This window comes from Sinocyclocheilus grahami, unplaced genomic scaffold (assembly GCF_001515645.1).
Source record: "Sinocyclocheilus grahami isolate Dianchi unplaced genomic scaffold, SAMN03320097.WGS_v1.1 scaffold68.1, whole genome shotgun sequence".
NCBI classification, from domain to species: domain Eukaryota; kingdom Metazoa; phylum Chordata; class Actinopteri; order Cypriniformes; family Cyprinidae; genus Sinocyclocheilus; species Sinocyclocheilus grahami.
Window position 1 is genome coordinate 387,221 of NW_015505247.1, and position 18,703 is coordinate 405,923.

Sequence of the window (18,703 nt, forward strand, 5' to 3'; positions counted from 1 at the left end):
CAGGGGTTCCCAAACTTTTTCAAGCTATGACCCTACTAGAGAGGCATAATTACTCTGAAGAACCACTAAAATATTTCATAATGTAATATGAGGGGAAAAGGCCCATTTGCTCTCATTCTGCTCTCATTATTTTGCTTACTCATACTGTTAAATTTGGTAGGCTGAGAATTTTATTGCATTAACATAAACTATAAAAATGGGGATATCAACAAAGATATGAGTATGAGGTATACCGATAAAGAGACTATATTTTTGCTTTCCTGGTGGCACAGCACTAAATTGCTTTAGTGGCGTAATGATTCAGTTCAGTAGGTGAGTCATTTGTTGATTTAGTAGCCGCTCTGACGAATTTGTTGAGTTCATTCCATGAAGGATTCATCGGACTGATTCAAACTTGCAACTCCTGGGTTTGTGAGTCACACAGAAAGTTTCACTAAAACAACCAGCTCATGTAAGACTCATTTGCTAGTGAATCGGACTGCGTGGCACTGTATTTTTGTTAATTGGTTGTTATATGTGCTGACAAGTGTCACCATTTCCAGGTCCAAACACTATATCAGATCCCAAAAGCAAACAACAAATGGTGCTACTACTGCTAATCATGATCATAACCTTTATCTCCATAACAAACATCTCAGATTGCTAGACAGTGAATTATCTTTAAAGTTTATTGTTAAATTTGTGGTGTCCAGGACACTATGATTCAAAGACTGTAGTTTACAAAACAGCTCATGAGATAATATTCTCAATTTTCACGACTTTATAAGCGGATAGCATGAAATGCATGAAAAACGGCACAAGAAACACTGCTGTGGTGTGAGACACACTTGTGGTGCTTCATGAAAAATATACAGTAAGTTATGCCCAATTCAGATTTGATTTTGAGTACTTTTATTATTCATTTTCCTGACATGATATGAACAAACCATCATTCTCACACTCTGCGACCCACAGTTTAAACACCCTGTAGATTATCGACAGGATTTTTTTTTTTTGCAAAATTAATTCAAGATATGTTTGAATAATTAAAGTGTTTGTAGTAATAGTTGACTATAAATTATTCTTGGGATTACTGATGTGCTGAAGTCCTTCTAGGCTTGTCTCTCTCTTGCATTTTCTTTTGGGTAGCAGGCAGTTCCCCAGGTCCATCTTGAAGCAGGCCTGTATGCATCAGTTCCTAATACTTTAATGTATCTCTGAGGAGGACTCATTCACATAGAAAAGTGGCCCCGCTCATATTTTCACCCCAAACGCATCCTGACAGAACACTGCAAGGTCAAGCACTCACCACAGAACACCATATAGTCATATGATGATGACGCACACACTGGTATAAAAGCAACTTCTTTTGATTCAGTTTGTGAGTCATAGACATGGACATGATTAGTTCAGGTATATTTAGATGCTTTTGATTGTGTAACAAAACAAGCTCACAAAGACCAGCAATCTTTCAGGGTACTTTAAGAGACTGGTAGTGTAGCACATGGAGGTTAACGGGTTGGCTTGCAGTTTCTTTAATACACCTGGACAACTTTTGGCACCAAGGACAAAAAGTAGTAACCTGAGGCACATTGTCTTGATGGAAAACTCTGTCCTTGCACTTTTGTGTAACACGATCAATCTAAAGCAGTTTAAGGGGAGGAAAGACTTTAAAATAATAATCTCTTTGGATAAGCTAAATTTAATTCAGTGTAGTGCTTATATCAAATACAGTTTTTAGCCATCCATCTTTCCTTTTAAATTGAGTTAAGACAGAGTCAGGAAGAAATATAGTATAAATACAGCTTCAAGTTGCAATATACGAGGTCTAACCTGAACAGCAAGAAGCAGGCAATTAAATGCTTAAATGTAACACAACTGACATCAAGATTTGGATTGAGGATTTTAAAAATGACACTTTTAAAGACATTGTAGAACAAGGGATCATACTGCATATGACACTGTAGAGAAAATCAAACCAATACAGCTTAGGCCTTTATGTATTAAAAATATATCAAACATTTATCAAAAGATGAGGAGTCCTTTGTATTCAGTACACCAATACAAATATAATATGAATGTACTACAGATAATTACAGACAGATGAATGTGAGTTTCGCCCATAATTTGTTTCACTATGATATTAATGGACATGAACTCACTCAGAGAAGCAATGTAAAATATTCCAAGAATATTCTAAATACTCCTGGCAGACCAATTTAGCTTAACTGTATTAAGTAAAAATCAATAGAGCTAGAGCAGCTTTGTGCTTGTGCACCTGAATCAAGGAGGTCAATAATACCAGGAGAACGCTATCAGTTTGGATTCCCATTCATTTCAATGGCAGTTGCTTGCCTGGCATGTGATCACCTGAAAGTATGCAATTTGAAGTCTGCTCATGGGAACTCAGTTCTGGAAACTGTTTTTTGAGCCAGGTTTTTTTTTATCCTGGAGAAGTAGGGAAATTACATCATGACAACATTGATTTGTTGATTACACTACAAGTACATGGACAATCCCAAACCCTTTACTTGTGACTATCCTGAGCTGTGACGTCAAAGGCAGCAGACAGGAACAAATACAAGTCCATTTCATGCTTTTAAGAGCCCTGAAAAAGGTCACTACCAAGACATCTACTGGGCTATAATGGAATATTTGCTATTTTTATGTCCGCTAAAGTAAATATAAGCTGGATATGTGTGTGAAATTTCAAGTTTAAATGACCAACAGCACTGAGCTTTTATATTTTACATTTTCATATGCCTGTTGCTAAGCTACCACAGCCATAATCTATCCCATAATTTAAATTAGGAAGAATTTGGAAGATTTAGCAACAGAAATATCCTGCATGCAAAATTGGGTGACATGTCACCATAAATAGATGAAGTCATAGCTGTGCAAAAATAAATAAATGCATAAATACATATAAGAAGCACCAAAAGCTTTCAGGCTATCAAGGTGTAGGTTCATTTCTATTTGGCATGTTTTGTGCCACAGGGAACACTTGAGACAGGCAACAATACGATCTGAGATGACAGTAACACTTATCAAGCTGAACGATTTATATTTATTTTCTTTAGAAAATATAACCAGATATTTAGTAAGTAAAAACATTTGAGCAGCATTTGACAGAACATAAGAAAAGAAAAGAACATTTTCACACAGTTCCACAGACTTCCACTGAGTCACAAATACAGCCCCTGGAACCCACCATGTCAAACGGCTTCTTGCATTTTAACATCTTTACAACAAAATGGCAGGAAACTCTCCGGTTCCCCCGGAGGTTCTGCTAAGAAGAGGATGTCCCAAGAGAACAGGAATTCTGAGCAAAACCAAACACTTCACAACACAGCACTGCCGAGGCTTTTTCCAGTAGATACTTTACTAGTTGGGGAAGACAACTTGAGTTTTTGCAGCGTTTTGAAAGGTAATTGTAATGTATCTGTAAATAGATATATTCATATATATATATATAGAAATATACCATTCTTTCCCACAAATATGAAATATATACAACAACTTGAATTTAATCACATCTGCACTGTCCAAATAATGCTTTCCACAGACGAAGCATCGCAGAAGACACGCATTATATGGTTTGGCGTTTTTCTTTTTCTTTCTTTTTTTCATTGAGATACCACATGTAAACTCTCATGATTAAATACATCCTCTGCATCTTTTGCAGCACATATATATATATATACATACATATATATATATACATATATATAGAAATAAACCATTCTTTCCCACAAATATGAAATATATACAACAAACTTCTGCACTGTCCAAATAATGCTTTCTACAGACAAAGCATTGCAGAAGACGCGCATTATATGGTTTGGCGGGGGGGGGGGGGTTTTTTTTTTTTTGTCATTCGGATACCAAATGTAAAATCTCATGATTAAATACATCCTTTGCATCTTTTGCAGCACATATACCCAAAGACTCACAAAGTCCAACAGACACACATACGCAACCATGCAACCCATGAAATCCTCGGTCATATAAAAAGTTTAGATCATCTTCATGTTGACTCGTCTGGGCCCACTTGTTTCTGTAAGTTCTGAGTTCGCACCTTTCCGCTTTCGTGGGACGTACTGAATGTCCACGCTACTTTCTTTATTTTTGTCATTCGGATACCACATGTAAAATCTCATGATTAAATACATCCTTTGCATCTTTTGCAGCACATATACCCAAAGACTCACAAAGTCCAACAGACACACATACGCAACCATGCAACCCATGAAATCCTCGGTCATATAAAAAGTTTAGATCATCTTCATGTTGACTCGTCTGGGCCCACTTGTTTCTGTAAGTTCTGAGTTCGCACCTTTCCGCTTTCGTGGGACGTACTGAATGTCCACGCTACCTCTGTGCTTTCCTTTGCCACGGCTCCATGCAAACAACAACAAGAAACAGAACAAGACGACACCCAGGAAGCTGAGGCAGCCCATTGCTGTGGAGACCAGGATGGTGGTGAAGTCCAGCACCACCCTGATGGTGTACTCCTCTGTGCCATTAATCAGGGAACTGTTGTAGTCAGAGTCAAAAAGAAAGCTGCGGTTGGCGTAAAGGGCTCTGTCCCTGATTCCCAAGCTTTTAATAGCAAGCGTGACGGATAGAGTGGCATTGCCTGCTGGGTTTGATGCCACACACACGTACATGCCGCTATCTTGAGGCTCTGCCATGCGGAACTCTAGTGACCCATTGGTGTGGACCACCATTCTTCCCGTACTCTTTGTGGTAATGTGCCGCCTATGCGGTGTTAGCCATGACATAGAGGGAGGTGGAGCCCCATCTGCACTGCAGTATAGCCAAGCTCTCTGCCCTTCTTCCACCTGTGCTGGGTAAGTTGCCATGGAGACAACCCTGGGCTTGGTGCAGATAACGTAACGAGAGATTTGAGGTTCCACCAGGTCCCTAAGAGGCTTGCCAGCCAAGGGTGCAGGAGCACTACATTCCGGTTGAACATCGCCGTACAGCAATGGTAGAGACCTCTCCAGGAGCCAGCGTAGACGACAGTCGCACACTAATGGGTTCTGGCCAATCAGAAGAGTCTGCACGGCCTCGGAAGCAGGAAAAACACTCCTCTCCAGTGTGGAGAGACGGTTGTAACAAAGGTCAAGAAGGCGCAGCGAGGAGGCTCCTTGAAATGCTTGAGGTTCCACACTGATCAGGTTAGACTGTCGCACACGTACAACCTCCAGCCGGCCCATTCCCCGCAACCACCCTGCTGGCAGTACACGTATACGGCTGTAAGACAGGTTGAGATGCGTTAGATACAACAGATGTGTCACCACTGGTACAGACGTCAAGTTGGTGTGGGTAATGGACAGTGTGCTGAGGTTCAGTCCCTGCAAAGCAGAGGTTGGAAACCCTTCTAACAATGGCCAACGGTCCACTTCCAGGTGTTTCAGTCGTGGTAGGCCTTTAAAGGCGTGGGCCTGAAGCTCCGCGATGCCCAAGTCCCGCAACCGCAGGCTGGTTAGACCATGCAGATGTGCGAGAGCATGTGTGGGCACTGTGCTCAGGTTGCATCGTTGCAGCGTCAGAGAGCGCAGGGATGCCAGGCCACTGAAGGCCCTAGGGGCGATAAACACTAGCTCATTATCACTCAACTCAAGTACCCTCAGCCTCCGCTGCTCCTCAAAACCGTAGTCCAGCAGAATAACAAGACGGTTTTGACTGACATCCAGCAGGGTAAGCTCGCTGAGGCCAGCCAGTGCTCCGCGTGGCAGCAGAGTCAGTTGATTGCTGCGCAGTCGGAGCGAGCGTAGCCGCAGCTGAGCGCGGAAGCTGCCAGGTTCCACAGATGACAACAAGTTGTTGCTGAGGTCCAGCTCCTCCAGCAAAAGCAACGAGGAGAAGTTCTGTGGCGTCACAATGCGCAGCCGGTTTTTACTGAGGTCCAATGCCCTTGTCTCTATAGGCATGCCTTCAGGCACCTGCACTAACCGCCTGCGATGGCATGACACAGAACGCGTGGGCACAGAGCACTCACAGCGGGCAGGGCAGGCGTGGGTGGGGCACTGAAACAGGAGGAGTGGCAGGAGGGAGAGCCCCAGAGCACAAGAGAGCAGAGAGAACAGCATGGCCACCTACAGAGAAAAAACAGAGACAGAGAAATATGATATAGTTGAGAGAGATGGCTGCATGGTTAGTCACTCAAGGTAATGCAAACATCTACATACATATACTCTGAGACTATAGGTCATTGTACAAAATAGGTCATTCTACAAGGTAATTTTAAATTAAAATTATGGGCTATGGTATCCACCTTATTTTTAAGGAATAAATGCATAAACGCAAATGAGTGAAAGCAAAAGTTTTGCGAAGGAAAAATATGATTTCAGTTAACATACAATTTTGTTCTCTTTTCCTGGTTGAGAACCATTGACCTAATGACACAGTCTTTTATAATATACATAAATGAAAATCTAAAAAAAGATAAAAAAAAATTTTGCATGTGTTTACAAATATGTTTGATAGTAAAAGTTGGTATCCACTGTATATTTCTATACATGCAATATGTGTACAGCATGAGGGACATAAATAAGCCTGTGTTTTGTAGAATGACCCCTATAATGCACATACATGCACATCATGTCCTTTGTTCCATCCCAATTTCCCAACACCTCCTCTGTGCAAGACCTCTCCTGATTCTAGCTGTGATGCATCGATCGTCTCTTTCTCTGTCTCTCATACGCACACACACACACAAAACCTGCTTTCAGAAAGACATCTCCAAACATGCCATAACCATGGAAACCCCATGCTCCCTTGGCACAAAGTCCTGCTTTGCCAATCGAAATCAATAATGGAGGAAAGCAAAAGGCAGGCATTCCACAGGTCTGGATCACAAATGTGTACTTTAGATTAGATACGTAGACTGACGTAGACCACGTCTGTCTAAATGTTTTATGTTTATTTTAAAAATTACCTGGTAATTAGGGCAGATGAGGGAGAGTACACTATTAGCTGTAAGACAACAAAATAGGCATACAATATAAAATTAGAAAAAGGCACAACAAAATTAGAGACAGAAATTAGATTTTTATTTAATTGCGCATTTTTATATAATGACAATTTAACCTTGGTATTTATCTTATTATCTATTAATTGACTTTACCACCAACATGAAATGGGTTGAAATACACCCCTTATTTCAGACAATATGAAAATTGAACAGACAGAACCACAGATAAGAATCAACAGCAGGGGAGCTTTTACATTTGTATCTATCTCGCATGAGAATGCATCATATAAACCTGCATCTAAAGTACCGCCATTTAGTCTTGTAATTAAAAATGAATTCTTCATCATAAAAGCTGAAGTTGGATTTGGAACGGATAATTACATTTTACAACATCCCCAGACCAATCCAGCAGCTCTGATTATATAAATCTCTATATGTTTCTCACTTTTAGGCTGTTTTTTAAATATCTGAAATACTCGCTTTGACATAGGCCTAATGCACACTGTTGCATACTACAAGATGATGCATTTCTCGTTATTATGAAAGAGGCAGTATGTCAGTGTAGTAATTGAAAACAGAATAATCAAAGAGCATAATTTGGGGAAAGGTTACATGCACATATTCTCAATTAATTATTAATAGAATAGAATCATAAAGGCATCTGTTTCCATTATTGCTCTAAAATGACCATAAAGAGAAATGGTCATAATCTTGGGCTGAAAAATGGGGCAGACAATTTTCAGTGAACTGGCAAGCCATGGAGCGCTCTCATAACCGATATAGCTACAGATTGACCTGCATGCACGGAATAAACCTTGTGCCTAGTTTCCCTCTGATATATAATTTAGACATGTGGCTTCACTGCGTCAATAATAATCTACTGTGCAATTTTACAACAAACTTGTTTGTATAAACCTAATGCAAATTACATTTAAAAAATGTACCTAATGCATTTAGACTGCACAGTTAAATACAGGAATTTGTTAAACTCACCAAGACAAAAGTCGAGGTGCAAATTCTTTAAAAATCTATTTCACCTCACACTGGCCTAAATGACTCAAACCCTCTATGACGAGCACGGGATGCTTCATTCGAACACTGATTAGCAAGAGCCAGGCTATGCTTTGCTTTCAAATCAATATCAATACATGCACAAAATATGCTGCCACATTCGCACTGCTTTTCAAGGAGTGTGACTGCAAATGTCCTTGCTTGTTCAAGAGAAGCATTTCTCAACCTTGGCGGCGCTCAGTTTCATTCACAACTCCATCAGGTTTGTCGCGACGCAACACGTCAAATGTTCACCTGCCAGCATGAGTGTCGAATGAAGACGGAGGACGCGTCTGGGTGGAACATCAGGGGGCAGCGCTAAGCCTGTGGTTCATTATGGGGAGCAGCTCACTGACAAGTTTATTAAGTTTTAATGAGTTAATAATTCAATTCATCCCAGCCGATCTGATGACAGTATCAGCAGCAGGGGAGAGCATGAGCATTGATGTAATTCTTGGTAAAGGTGTCTGTATTAGAAATGCAAAGGCAGTGTTTATCAATTAATCATTACAAAGTCCTCTTTCTGGGAACGGAGATAAGCTATTATTTGAGAGGATATATTGTCACACTGCGGGGAGCAGATTCTTCTTGGGACTTTCACAAAATATTTCTCTCACAAAAGCAATCTGTCGCTCTCTCTACAACACACTTCACACATAGGGAATAAACTGGGATTTTGGAGGTAGGGGAACCCTACAATCTGCTGGTGATTCCAAATCCTTACTATCAGAAAAAAATGGTACCAAGTTTGTAAAAATAAAAGTAATATTTATAATATTGCTTTGGGCTGGAGAATGTCTTCCAGAGTCCTGCTTAAAAGTTTTTTGTTGTTTTTGTAAGTACACTAGTGTAATGCAGATGAAATGTGTTTACTGAACTAGAACAAAAAAGAAATGTAATGTATTGACTAACTGACAATATATATATTTTTTTTTTTTGTTTCGAATCAAAAATGCTAGAACGCCCAATTTAACCTTAGTTAGCACTCAGACATCAAACAATAGCAGTGCGCAGAGATCACACTATAGTAGCACTCCCTGATTTTTCTGTCCTCTTCTAGCATATTAAAGTAAAGATCAGAGCGTTTGCTCATACATTTCAGGTAAGCTGTGGAAAACAATCCGGCTGTGTCGGTCTCATTGCTCTCAGTCTCGCTTCTGACAGCGATTGGGAACATTATGGTTTCTCTTACTTTGAGGATATTCTGCAGATTAACTTGGTCTAATTTTAGTTTATCTAATTTTAGTCTCATCCATTTTTCATTGAGTGAAACCACCACAGCCACTGAGAGCACAGTGTCCCATCTCCCACCGTATAGGCTGTGAGTCTGAGCTTTGAGACCAAATGGGAAAAAGCAAAAGTTTGGTGCTGGGAATGTTTGTGAAGCCGAATGAAGCATGCATATGTAAATATATCAGCTTGCATATGGTAGAGAGTGCATACGTGCTGACCTTGATCCTTCGGGGTCTTTGGATCTCATGTTTAATTCAGCACTACAGCGCAAGCTTGAACTACATTTGGTGATCATTTCATACAGAGGTGTCTAAATGTAGGTGCCACGGGCTGTGTGTGTTCCCAGCGTGTCGCTTTCAGACGGCATGCTGTAGTATCTCTACGATGCTCTGATCCAGCCCAGTGGAGCTCTATTGACTCCTGCTATTGATCTCTGCGTTATTACACATTCACTTCTTCACACGTCTCTCACATTGCACAAGACTGAAACCCTGTGTAGCTCTGCACCCATGGCAACCAAGCCGTCAATCAAGCCCTTATCTCTGAATGTTTCATATCCCTAGAGCTCAGGTGAGAATCCACTGAATACTTTAATAATACCCAAATGATTTTGCCAGAGCGCATAGCTTCACTCATTTGAGTTTCTCTACTATTAGGATGACCGTTTCCCCCACGAGAAGGAATACAGTATTTCCTGCATGTTTGCATGCTGTCAGCTATCCTTATTGGTATAAATGAGTGTGTTTATGTGTGCATGTGTGTTTGTCTACGTCTGTGGCTGTCTCGCTGGCAGAGCTGATGCAATGTGTTTATGTTTAACGGACATTCAGTACACAATCAGTAGGGTGTCTGGGCTCAGCTGTTAATGCCGTAATTTAGGGTGCATTTGTCAAGCCCGTCAGCATTTGTTCTTCAAATGACAGTATTTTAACTTGGATACTAATAAGTGTAAAATACAAACACACAAATGTTTAAACACCCAAAGATCATTTGTAGCTCAATATTTACTCAGTATTTGCCATTTTGAGATAAATAGCCGTCCACTTGGCCGATTAGCAGAAGTGCACCTCTCCCTTATATACAATTTTGATCAATATAATACTATCTGTATGTACTATATAATAATGATCTAAAAAGAATGATAATAAAGTAATATATGATTTTAGATGATTGAGTATGTTTACAAGAAAATACTATTTCAGTGTCTCTTTTTTGAAATTTTACATTTTAATTCAGTGTTACGTGCTGTTACTTTCTGCAATTTCAGAGTAAAGATTTTTCTACACAAATTTTTTGAGTGTGTATATATATATATATATGTTAACACACACAAAAAAGAAACAATTTTTACTCAGAAATTGCAGAAAGTAACTGAATTAAATGTAAAATTTTGAATAATTAAAAATCTTTTAAAATGTTTAATTTTAATAATTTTATGAAATTTAAGAATAAATTATATTATTACATATTACTGATTATTATTATATACTGTATAAATATTATATGGCTATTGGTTAGCCTGCTTTCAATATATTGTTAAAAATGTATCAATTCTTTTTTTTTGTTATGAAAATATTATATGTATTCTCACAATTTATATAAGATCAAAACTATGCATAATACTATTTTTTTTTTAAGAATTGAAAAAAAAAAAGCTTTTAAAAATAGTTTGGATGGACTATAGTTTATTCTTGGAGTGGACTATAGGGCTTAAAATGCCCTCAGAGAGAACAGATAGTATGTAAAGGTAGAGAGAACAGTTGAAGGTACAATAGAAAAAAGAATCCAAAGATGTAATAACAGCTGGTAAGAAGCATATACGAGGTAAGAAGAGGTCATTTAGAAAGAGGAACATGTTGCAATGCATAAACAATGAGACAAAGAAATCAGGCATACTGATTCATCTTTCCACCTGCGTGCCTGGGTAATAACATCAATGTGTGTGCAGTCACGTTTATTTGGCCAACAGGTTTCCTCCCCCCGTTGGCATTTGTCTGCGTGTGTGCTCATCACGCCATACTGTGTAGTGGAAGCATCATTTATGCTTTCTTGTTGATTTCTCTTCTGCATACACAATATTCGGAGTGTACACAATTACACACAATAAAAGAAAGGGATGCGAGAGATGGAGAAAAGGCGAGATTTGATGAGCCGACTGCCTCCAGACATTGCTTCTGCAATGCTAATTAACCCTGCAGGCAAAATCCACCACCTAGACACTAACCCTTAAACATAAACACACACACACCCTCCCACACACAGGACCTCAATTCTAAGCGCGTATGAAAGTTTTACTTAGATGCTGCAGAGGTATTTCCTTTTGCGTTCCTTTTCTTTTGTAATTATTCTCCTTAGAATATAAAAGGTTATCTAATCACTTAATAATTATGCCTAATTATTTTCAAACACAACAGAGAGCTAGACTTTACCTTTCATGTTGAAAATATGTGTGGTTGTTGCCCATGCAAAAGTCACTGCTGTGATAGCATGGTGTTCTGGGTGGTTGCTATGGCGTTGCTAGGCAATGTGTGTATGCTAGGTGTTTGCATACTGCCCCATGTCATAACTCAAGACCCATGATATGTTCATGGGATTTTTCCACAAAAAATCTAATCTGGTTGATTTACAGCACACCTCTCTCCTCAACAAGTTCCATTTTGAGTTATTATTCTTGTCCATATTAGCAACAGGGTTATGTAAAATTGTAAATTTGAATGGATTTTTTTTCTTTTTCCACCAAGACATTTAGCCCCACCATGGTCCAAAAAATTGGCAGGGCCTAATATAAATAAAGTATGTGTAAATTACGTACAGATTTCTATAAGGGGACAAAAAAAACTTTTACACAATGCTGTTAGGTTTTGTTTTGATAGTATTTCCTTTTTGTAAAAAATTACACTTATTGGGGTTATATTTTACTTTTTTTAATTTCAGATCATTTCCATATGTTTTGACTGTTCAAAATAATCCTTTAACAGTTTGCTTTAAACTATTAGAAAATAACATACAATGTAAGTATTAAAGATGTAAGTTCAAAGCGCCCTCAGAGAGAACACAGATATTATGTAAGGGATGAGAAAATAGTTGAAGACACAATAGAAAAATAACTCCAAAGATATAATAGCAAAAGCTGGTAATATAAGAAGAAAAGGTCATTTAGAAAGTGGGTTGTGCAAAATTGTGTTCAATACGAATTTAGCTAGCCATACCCCAAAGAAAGTTGATTTCTACATAAGGGACTTTTTTTTTTCTTTTTTTACTTTTTCTGTCAAGCCCAGTTTTGTCTTTGTATTAGGGTTAAAAATATATTTTTTGAATTTCGGTTCATTTTAAATCTACTTCCTTCAGTGTTCTAATTGTATGCAATTCTAGTTCCTATTTACAACCTCAATTCAAATTCAAATCAAATTCAGGAACGGAAGTGAATTTTAAAAAGCAAATAGGTTGGCAACCACAAAACTTCTTCTTCATGAGGATTTTGGTGGTGTTCACACTCATGAGGACACTTTCCTCTTGGAGGAGAGACTGAACATCTATCCTTGCTTGGCATGTCCAGGGAATTGAATCAGGATTGTCAAATGCTCTAAGAAGCTCTGCTCTCAGGAAAGTCTGTTTCTGATTCCATAGGGTGCTTTACCATTATACAACCAGCTCTGGCATAAAATCTTGGCACTTGGATGGACAATGATGGATAATGTGCAACAACCACTGCCACCAACAAAACGCATGAGTTGATTCACATACAAGTGGATTAAACAAACACATCTTCCCCTAAAATATCATTGTTTCACCCAAGTCATTTTTCTAAATAACCATAGCATACTTAAAGCTGCAGTCCGTAACTTTTTTTGGTTAAAAATGATCCAAATATTCAATATTTGAGCAAGTACATAACCAGCCAGTGTACGTCACGTCTGTAAACATAAAGAAGTTGTCCCGGCTACTAGGCTATTGCATGTGAGGATCCTGCAGGTGGAGGATCGTTTATAGCCTTTTCTCACAGCAGCCAGAATAATTAAATACCATTTTGATGGCGGACTGTAATCCATAAAGGATTATGTGTTTATGAAACACATGTGAATGAAATTAAATTATATTCCCATTTTAAATGTGCTTCTGATTACAGATAGCCTGGGATTACAAAGATTTGTATTTGAAAGAAAACCAGTTCGAAGGGAGCATAGTTTGCTTTTTGGGTTAAAATAATTTCTTAATATGAAATTCTACGAGTATGACAATTAGATTAGACTGTGCAGAAATTGAAATCTACAAGCTAATACACACTATACTCATAGTCACCAATGCTGATGTTAACATTAATCATTTGAGAATAAAGTATAACAACAACACTAATTTGCATGGTTTGATGTGATATGAGCTAACCGATCTTTAGATTTAATCACCATTGGTAGCGAGATTTATGGTAATGCTTTTTTCCTCAGTTGGTCAGAACAAACGTGGCAGACTTGTTACTTACTTGTTCAGATGACAATATCCAGTGAAAATGCTTATTTGAGTCATGTATTCCAAGACGTAAGCTAGAATATGTGATTGTGAAGTACAGTAAATATTCACACCGGTGCAGTGACTGACTGCCACACATACTCCTCAAAACATTAGATTCATCCGCGCTGGAGCCGTGGCGACTCACAACCCACGCAAGCTAGATAATTCCGCACACAGCTGCAATTCCAGGTTTTCAAACAGAGATGGCGACAAAGAGGCAAAACGAACGGACTGCAGCTTTAATGGAAGGCACTGGTCAAGCAATTTAATTTAAAATAAGTGAAGTGAGACACTAAGTGAAATTACTTTGGCAATGGCTGCATAAGTTTCACAGCAACTTGACTGAACTGCCAAAAGCTCACAAAATCTCACATACAGACATGACTGACACAGCCACACATCCATCCACATGCATATTTAGTTTGTTGCCTGATATATGCTAATTCATGCACATAATGCAGATTACTGAGATAGTTATCAGGCTTCAGCTCTTTGAGAACTGTTTGCCCCCAAAGAAGCAAACAAGTGAGCTGGAGGAACAAATATATGACCTCATTCTCCCATGCAGCATTGTGTTAAGCAACAACAGTCAGACAAACAAATACATTAACAAAAACAGCGAGAACTACCCTAGTAGTTCGTGGCACCGAAGGTGTGAATAGCATGCAGATGTAAGGATAAACCACAGAGAATCCTTATTACAGTTATACACAAATATGCTGAAACTGGCCACTCCTGGATATGAAAAAAACCCTCCCTTTAGAAATAGTAAAGAAAGGAGTTATTTAAACCGTTAAAAAAATAGTTAATTCAAAGATGACTCATAGCATTAACGGAGGGAATAAAATTAGACTGCTAGTGTGCGGTCTCCCTAGAGGACGCTCAGGAAACTCCTGGAGGCCATCAGGGCTGGTGGAGTTGAAGCAGAGCAATAGGCACTTTGAAAGGAAGCCTAATTAAAAACCAAAAACACTTGCTTAGTCAGACAGGATTAAGAGCAGGAACTTTTTTCTTCATGTCATACTTTCTGACAGTATAATGAATCTGTCTAATTATGAATATTAGTTGGTTTAGCATGTATATGTGAGCTGCACTGTGAGGCTTCTAGAAGCGCTCATAAAACTATAGTCCCAGCAAAATATACAGTGATAATATCTCCGGTGAGACAGGTTGCTAATATTTAGGTCAGCGGGCCCTGTGCTGTAATATTTGACAAAAGAACCTCAAATTAGCCCAACATAAAATCAATCTTGTAGCTTAATATCTAATCTCGTTCCACTCAAACAAGGCATTTGTAATCATTCCAATCCAACCACATTCCAGGTTTTCCCATTTTCCCCATCTTCGCTCTCAGGTTAGAAAAAAAACCCTATTGGGGAAACCAGGGAAACAATAATATTTGTTAACAATAATATATGGTTTCCAACGATATTTAACCGATTCTGTTTCATTCTGACTGCTAATAGTCTATTAACAGTATTTAATATGTGGTGCTGGTGAATTCTTGCTGGTGAATACATGCAACTGCATTATGCTTGTACTGGACTGATCGTGGAGTGAGAGAGAACACAGATTTTATAACATAAAAAACTCCAGGTAAAATCGGTTTCACTTCAGTAAAAATACTTCTCTGATCCCCTCTTCTCGGCCTAGACATCTCCTGCATATCCCCTGGCATATACTGCAGATTGTTAACACTAGTGTGTCTAATTTGTAACCCTGTTGGCATCCCTCAAAGTTCCTTAATGAAGCCAGCTAAACTGTCAGACTTATTAGGCTTGGTTCTGGAGAAACAGATTTGTGATTTACAAATCCCCAGGGGAACTAGGGTTTACATTACTTGCCACTAGTTCTCCTTTACTTCAGTATCTAAGTACATCTGTGCTAGTTTGCTGTGACTAAGCTGCGTTTCACTACAGGGAGAGGTGCCTATTATTCTGCATCTAGAATCACCTTTCCTCTTAGTTGGCTGTTTGTTGCTAGATGGCTATTTACTTTTTTGCAACCATGCTGTAACACAACAAACACAGTCGTGTCCTGTCTGAGCCTGCCAAGACTATAAGAAAGTGAACTGCTTATAATCGAAAAATCGAAGCGATTGACGAATCATTAAGAGGTTAAGATAAATGGTGAAACTAAAGCAAAACAGTAAACCAACTTGAGACCAAATTTCCTATTAGCCCATGTTAACTATAGCAAATTAGCAGTGTAAAAATATAAACCCAATTAACTGTATAATAAATAAATAAGAAAGAGCAAGATAAATAAATACACTCATTATTAACCACATCTAACTAAAGCTGGATCAAATAACTATTGCTTCACGCGACACTATATTTTCAGTGGCACTTTCTTGTTGCCACTTTTTAAAGTGCCACTCTGGCTTTATTCCTGATTCATATCTTTTTCATCCTGCTGAAGAGTAACTTTAACAATATAATATATGCACATTCTAATAAGTCACGTTGACAGTGTAAGACACGGTGTACAAAAAGTATACAAGAAAAAATGTATTTATGTTAATGTAAATGCATTTCTGCATGCCCTTTGAAAGCATTTCAAACAGTAGCAGAATGTTATGTCTTCAGTGTTTACATTTACATTTAAAACAAGTTGATTTAATTCACTGAGCAATCATTTAAAATACCAATCATTTGTGAATTCAAATGCATTTGTGAATTTCTGTAAAAGCAGTCTGGAAGCTTTCTTTCTTGAAATATGGCAGCACTAATCTAGGTAAACCATTTTGCTTTGCTAAAAAAAAAAAAAAGACAGACACTTTATTTTATGGTCTAGTTGGTACAAGGTGTCAGCAAAATAAAAGCAGTATGCACATAACGTCAATACAGACCTGTTGGTGTAGCTTATGAGGAGAATAAAGAAGAGATTAAACCTATTAAACACTGTGAAATTTGTGCTACGTTTGTTACATAATAATTACATGGTAATTACCCTGTAATATACCACATTAAAGAACATTTCCCCTAGAGCCTAATTAGGAGATAAAATGTTAAAGAGGTGGAACACGTTTTTTTCTGAATGTAAAGAATTGCTGTTTCTCTGGGGGGTGATGAGACGCTGTGATTTAATCAGTTCGGACATAAAGGATAATACATCAGAAGGTGCCAGGGTGTAGACAGCAACATGATCTTAGGGTCAGTTATAATTTCCTTCCTGATGTGGAATATATGAAGACATCTTGAGTCTTTAGGTTAAAACAACGTTACAAACTTTTCAAGACAACACCAATTCACACTTTCAAAAACAGTATGTACTCAGACGTTCTGTTACAGCCTACACACTCATTGACAGATGCACTAATTCACAGCAAGTTCAAAAAGTTACATTCTCAAATGTTTTTTTTAAAAAGGAAATGGATTTCCCAATGTTCCCTACATCATTCCTACAATACAACAGAAGCTCACCTCGCTATACACATAAATAGCCTTGTATCAACTTGCCAGGTCCATTTTCTCAATCCCTCTTTTTTTCCTCTTCCTTCAGCCCCTAATGGATGTGAAAATGGAATTGCATATCCTGGAGATCAGCTGAGCTCATATTTTGTCTTAACCAAATAATCGTGCTCTCGTCACATGTGACGACACACTTTGATGAGATGAAAATGCAAATAGGTGCATCACACCCTGACACACTAATTCATCCTTTAAGTTACTTACTCATTCAGTCAGTCAAAGGCAGGTCTTCTTTATTGTGTCTGACAGCCCCAAACCTGTCCTTCTCCACCCCCTGAAATCCACACTTTTTGCTCTTTAACTATGAACAGCATCCATCACTGTCCGGAGCCCTTCTAGTCTATCAGAGCGTGAGATCGGAAGCGTTGAAGGCAGAATCGAAGTGGCCGCCGTCTGCCGAAGGAGCTCCGCTACGACCGAGCACATTAACGACACCTGACCGTCCGTCACAGACAAAGTGAACTAGTGACACACTTACGTGCACCGCGCTGATGAAATATCGCAGTGATGTCTCCCTCGCTCCTGTGTCTCTCTCTTTTTCCCACCTCTCCACTAAAGCGCAGCAGGAGCGGGCTGTGGAAATTCGCAGCAGCACTCGCTGAAACCCCTGGCAGAATACATCACCACTTTCTCCTTTATGAGTCACAATGCACACACATACACACTTCTGATCCGTTCCTACCTGCCACATACAGAGCGTCTCAAACAAGCACGCACTTTAAAGCATTTTCTTTTACCTTTACCTCCATGCACTACAGTTTAAATAGTCTTAACTCTATCACAAACACACACACCTCACGGCATAGGTAGGCTTATGTGCTCAATGCGTGCTGCTGGTTACCTGTGGCTGCTGTTCTAGATGCCATAAGGATCAGCGTCCCTGTGATCAGCGTCTGAGAGATCAGCAAAGAGGAAGAGGGAACAGCCAGCACTCTGTCTCCACGACAACGCCCGGCAGATGCCACACCTCCAGTTCAGGCTCCTCAAGAACAATAAGCGTTTATCGCCACCCTCCCTCTCTCTCTTTTTCCTTCTCCATCCGCTGCTTCCCGCTGTAAAGAAGCAGCGGATGAGAGTGACGCGCTTGTGTGTGACGTTTCCCCAAAAGCAGGGATTCTGCATGTGTGTCTGTTAGACTGAGTTCCACAAGGGGATTAGGCACTTTTCTTCTTCATGACGCACACTAGAAAGAGAGAGAGAGAGGGCGAAAGAGACCGGAGATGGAGAGACAGAGGATGGGGTCGTCATGGAGATTTTCAGGGAATGTAGGGTGAATGACATGAGATAGAGATAGAAAGAAAGAAGTGGAGTTAGTGAAGCTCTACGACACACTTTTGATTCAGTTTGGCATAAAAAAAACGATCATGCTAAAAAAGGGACTCGTGCTGATTTGCATGCACATATTCTCGCTTTCTCCTTCTGAGCTTTACTCGTGTAACCGGCTAGCCCATGGGGAGGCCCTTCTACTTCTCTATATTGC

General features: G+C 39.1%; 1 protein-coding gene across 4 annotated transcripts; it reads right to left on the reverse strand.

Annotated features, from left to right (window-relative positions):
• Nucleotides 1-4,102: 4,102 nt before the first annotated feature.
• LOC107585221 (leucine-rich repeat and immunoglobulin-like domain-containing nogo receptor-interacting protein 2) lies at nucleotides 4,103-18,323 on the reverse strand. 4 transcript variants are annotated; one of them, XM_016272134.1, is made up of 2 exons: nucleotides 18,065-18,323; nucleotides 4,103-6,083 (listed from the first exon to the last, which is right to left on the reverse strand). In XM_016272134.1, exon 2 carries the CDS (start codon nucleotides 6,075-6,077, stop codon nucleotides 4,254-4,256), a length of 1,824 nt encoding a protein of 607 aa, XP_016127620.1. In that variant the 5' UTR covers nucleotides 6,078-6,083; nucleotides 18,065-18,323; the 3' UTR covers nucleotides 4,103-4,253. The 4 variants fall into 4 exon arrangements, with proteins under 4 accessions (XP_016127620.1, XP_016127623.1, XP_016127621.1 ...); XM_016272137.1 differs by lacking the exon at nucleotides 18,065-18,323 and adding an exon at nucleotides 17,702-17,751; XM_016272135.1 differs by lacking the exon at nucleotides 18,065-18,323 and adding an exon at nucleotides 17,428-17,569.
• Nucleotides 18,324-18,703: the final 380 nt, after the last annotated feature.

Bases quoted from the DNA above. Each gene is read 5' to 3' on its own strand.
- LOC107585221 (XM_016272134.1), bottom strand. From the start codon at position 6,077: ATGCTGTTCTCTCTGCTCTCTTGTGCTCTGGGGCTCTCCCTCCTGCCA.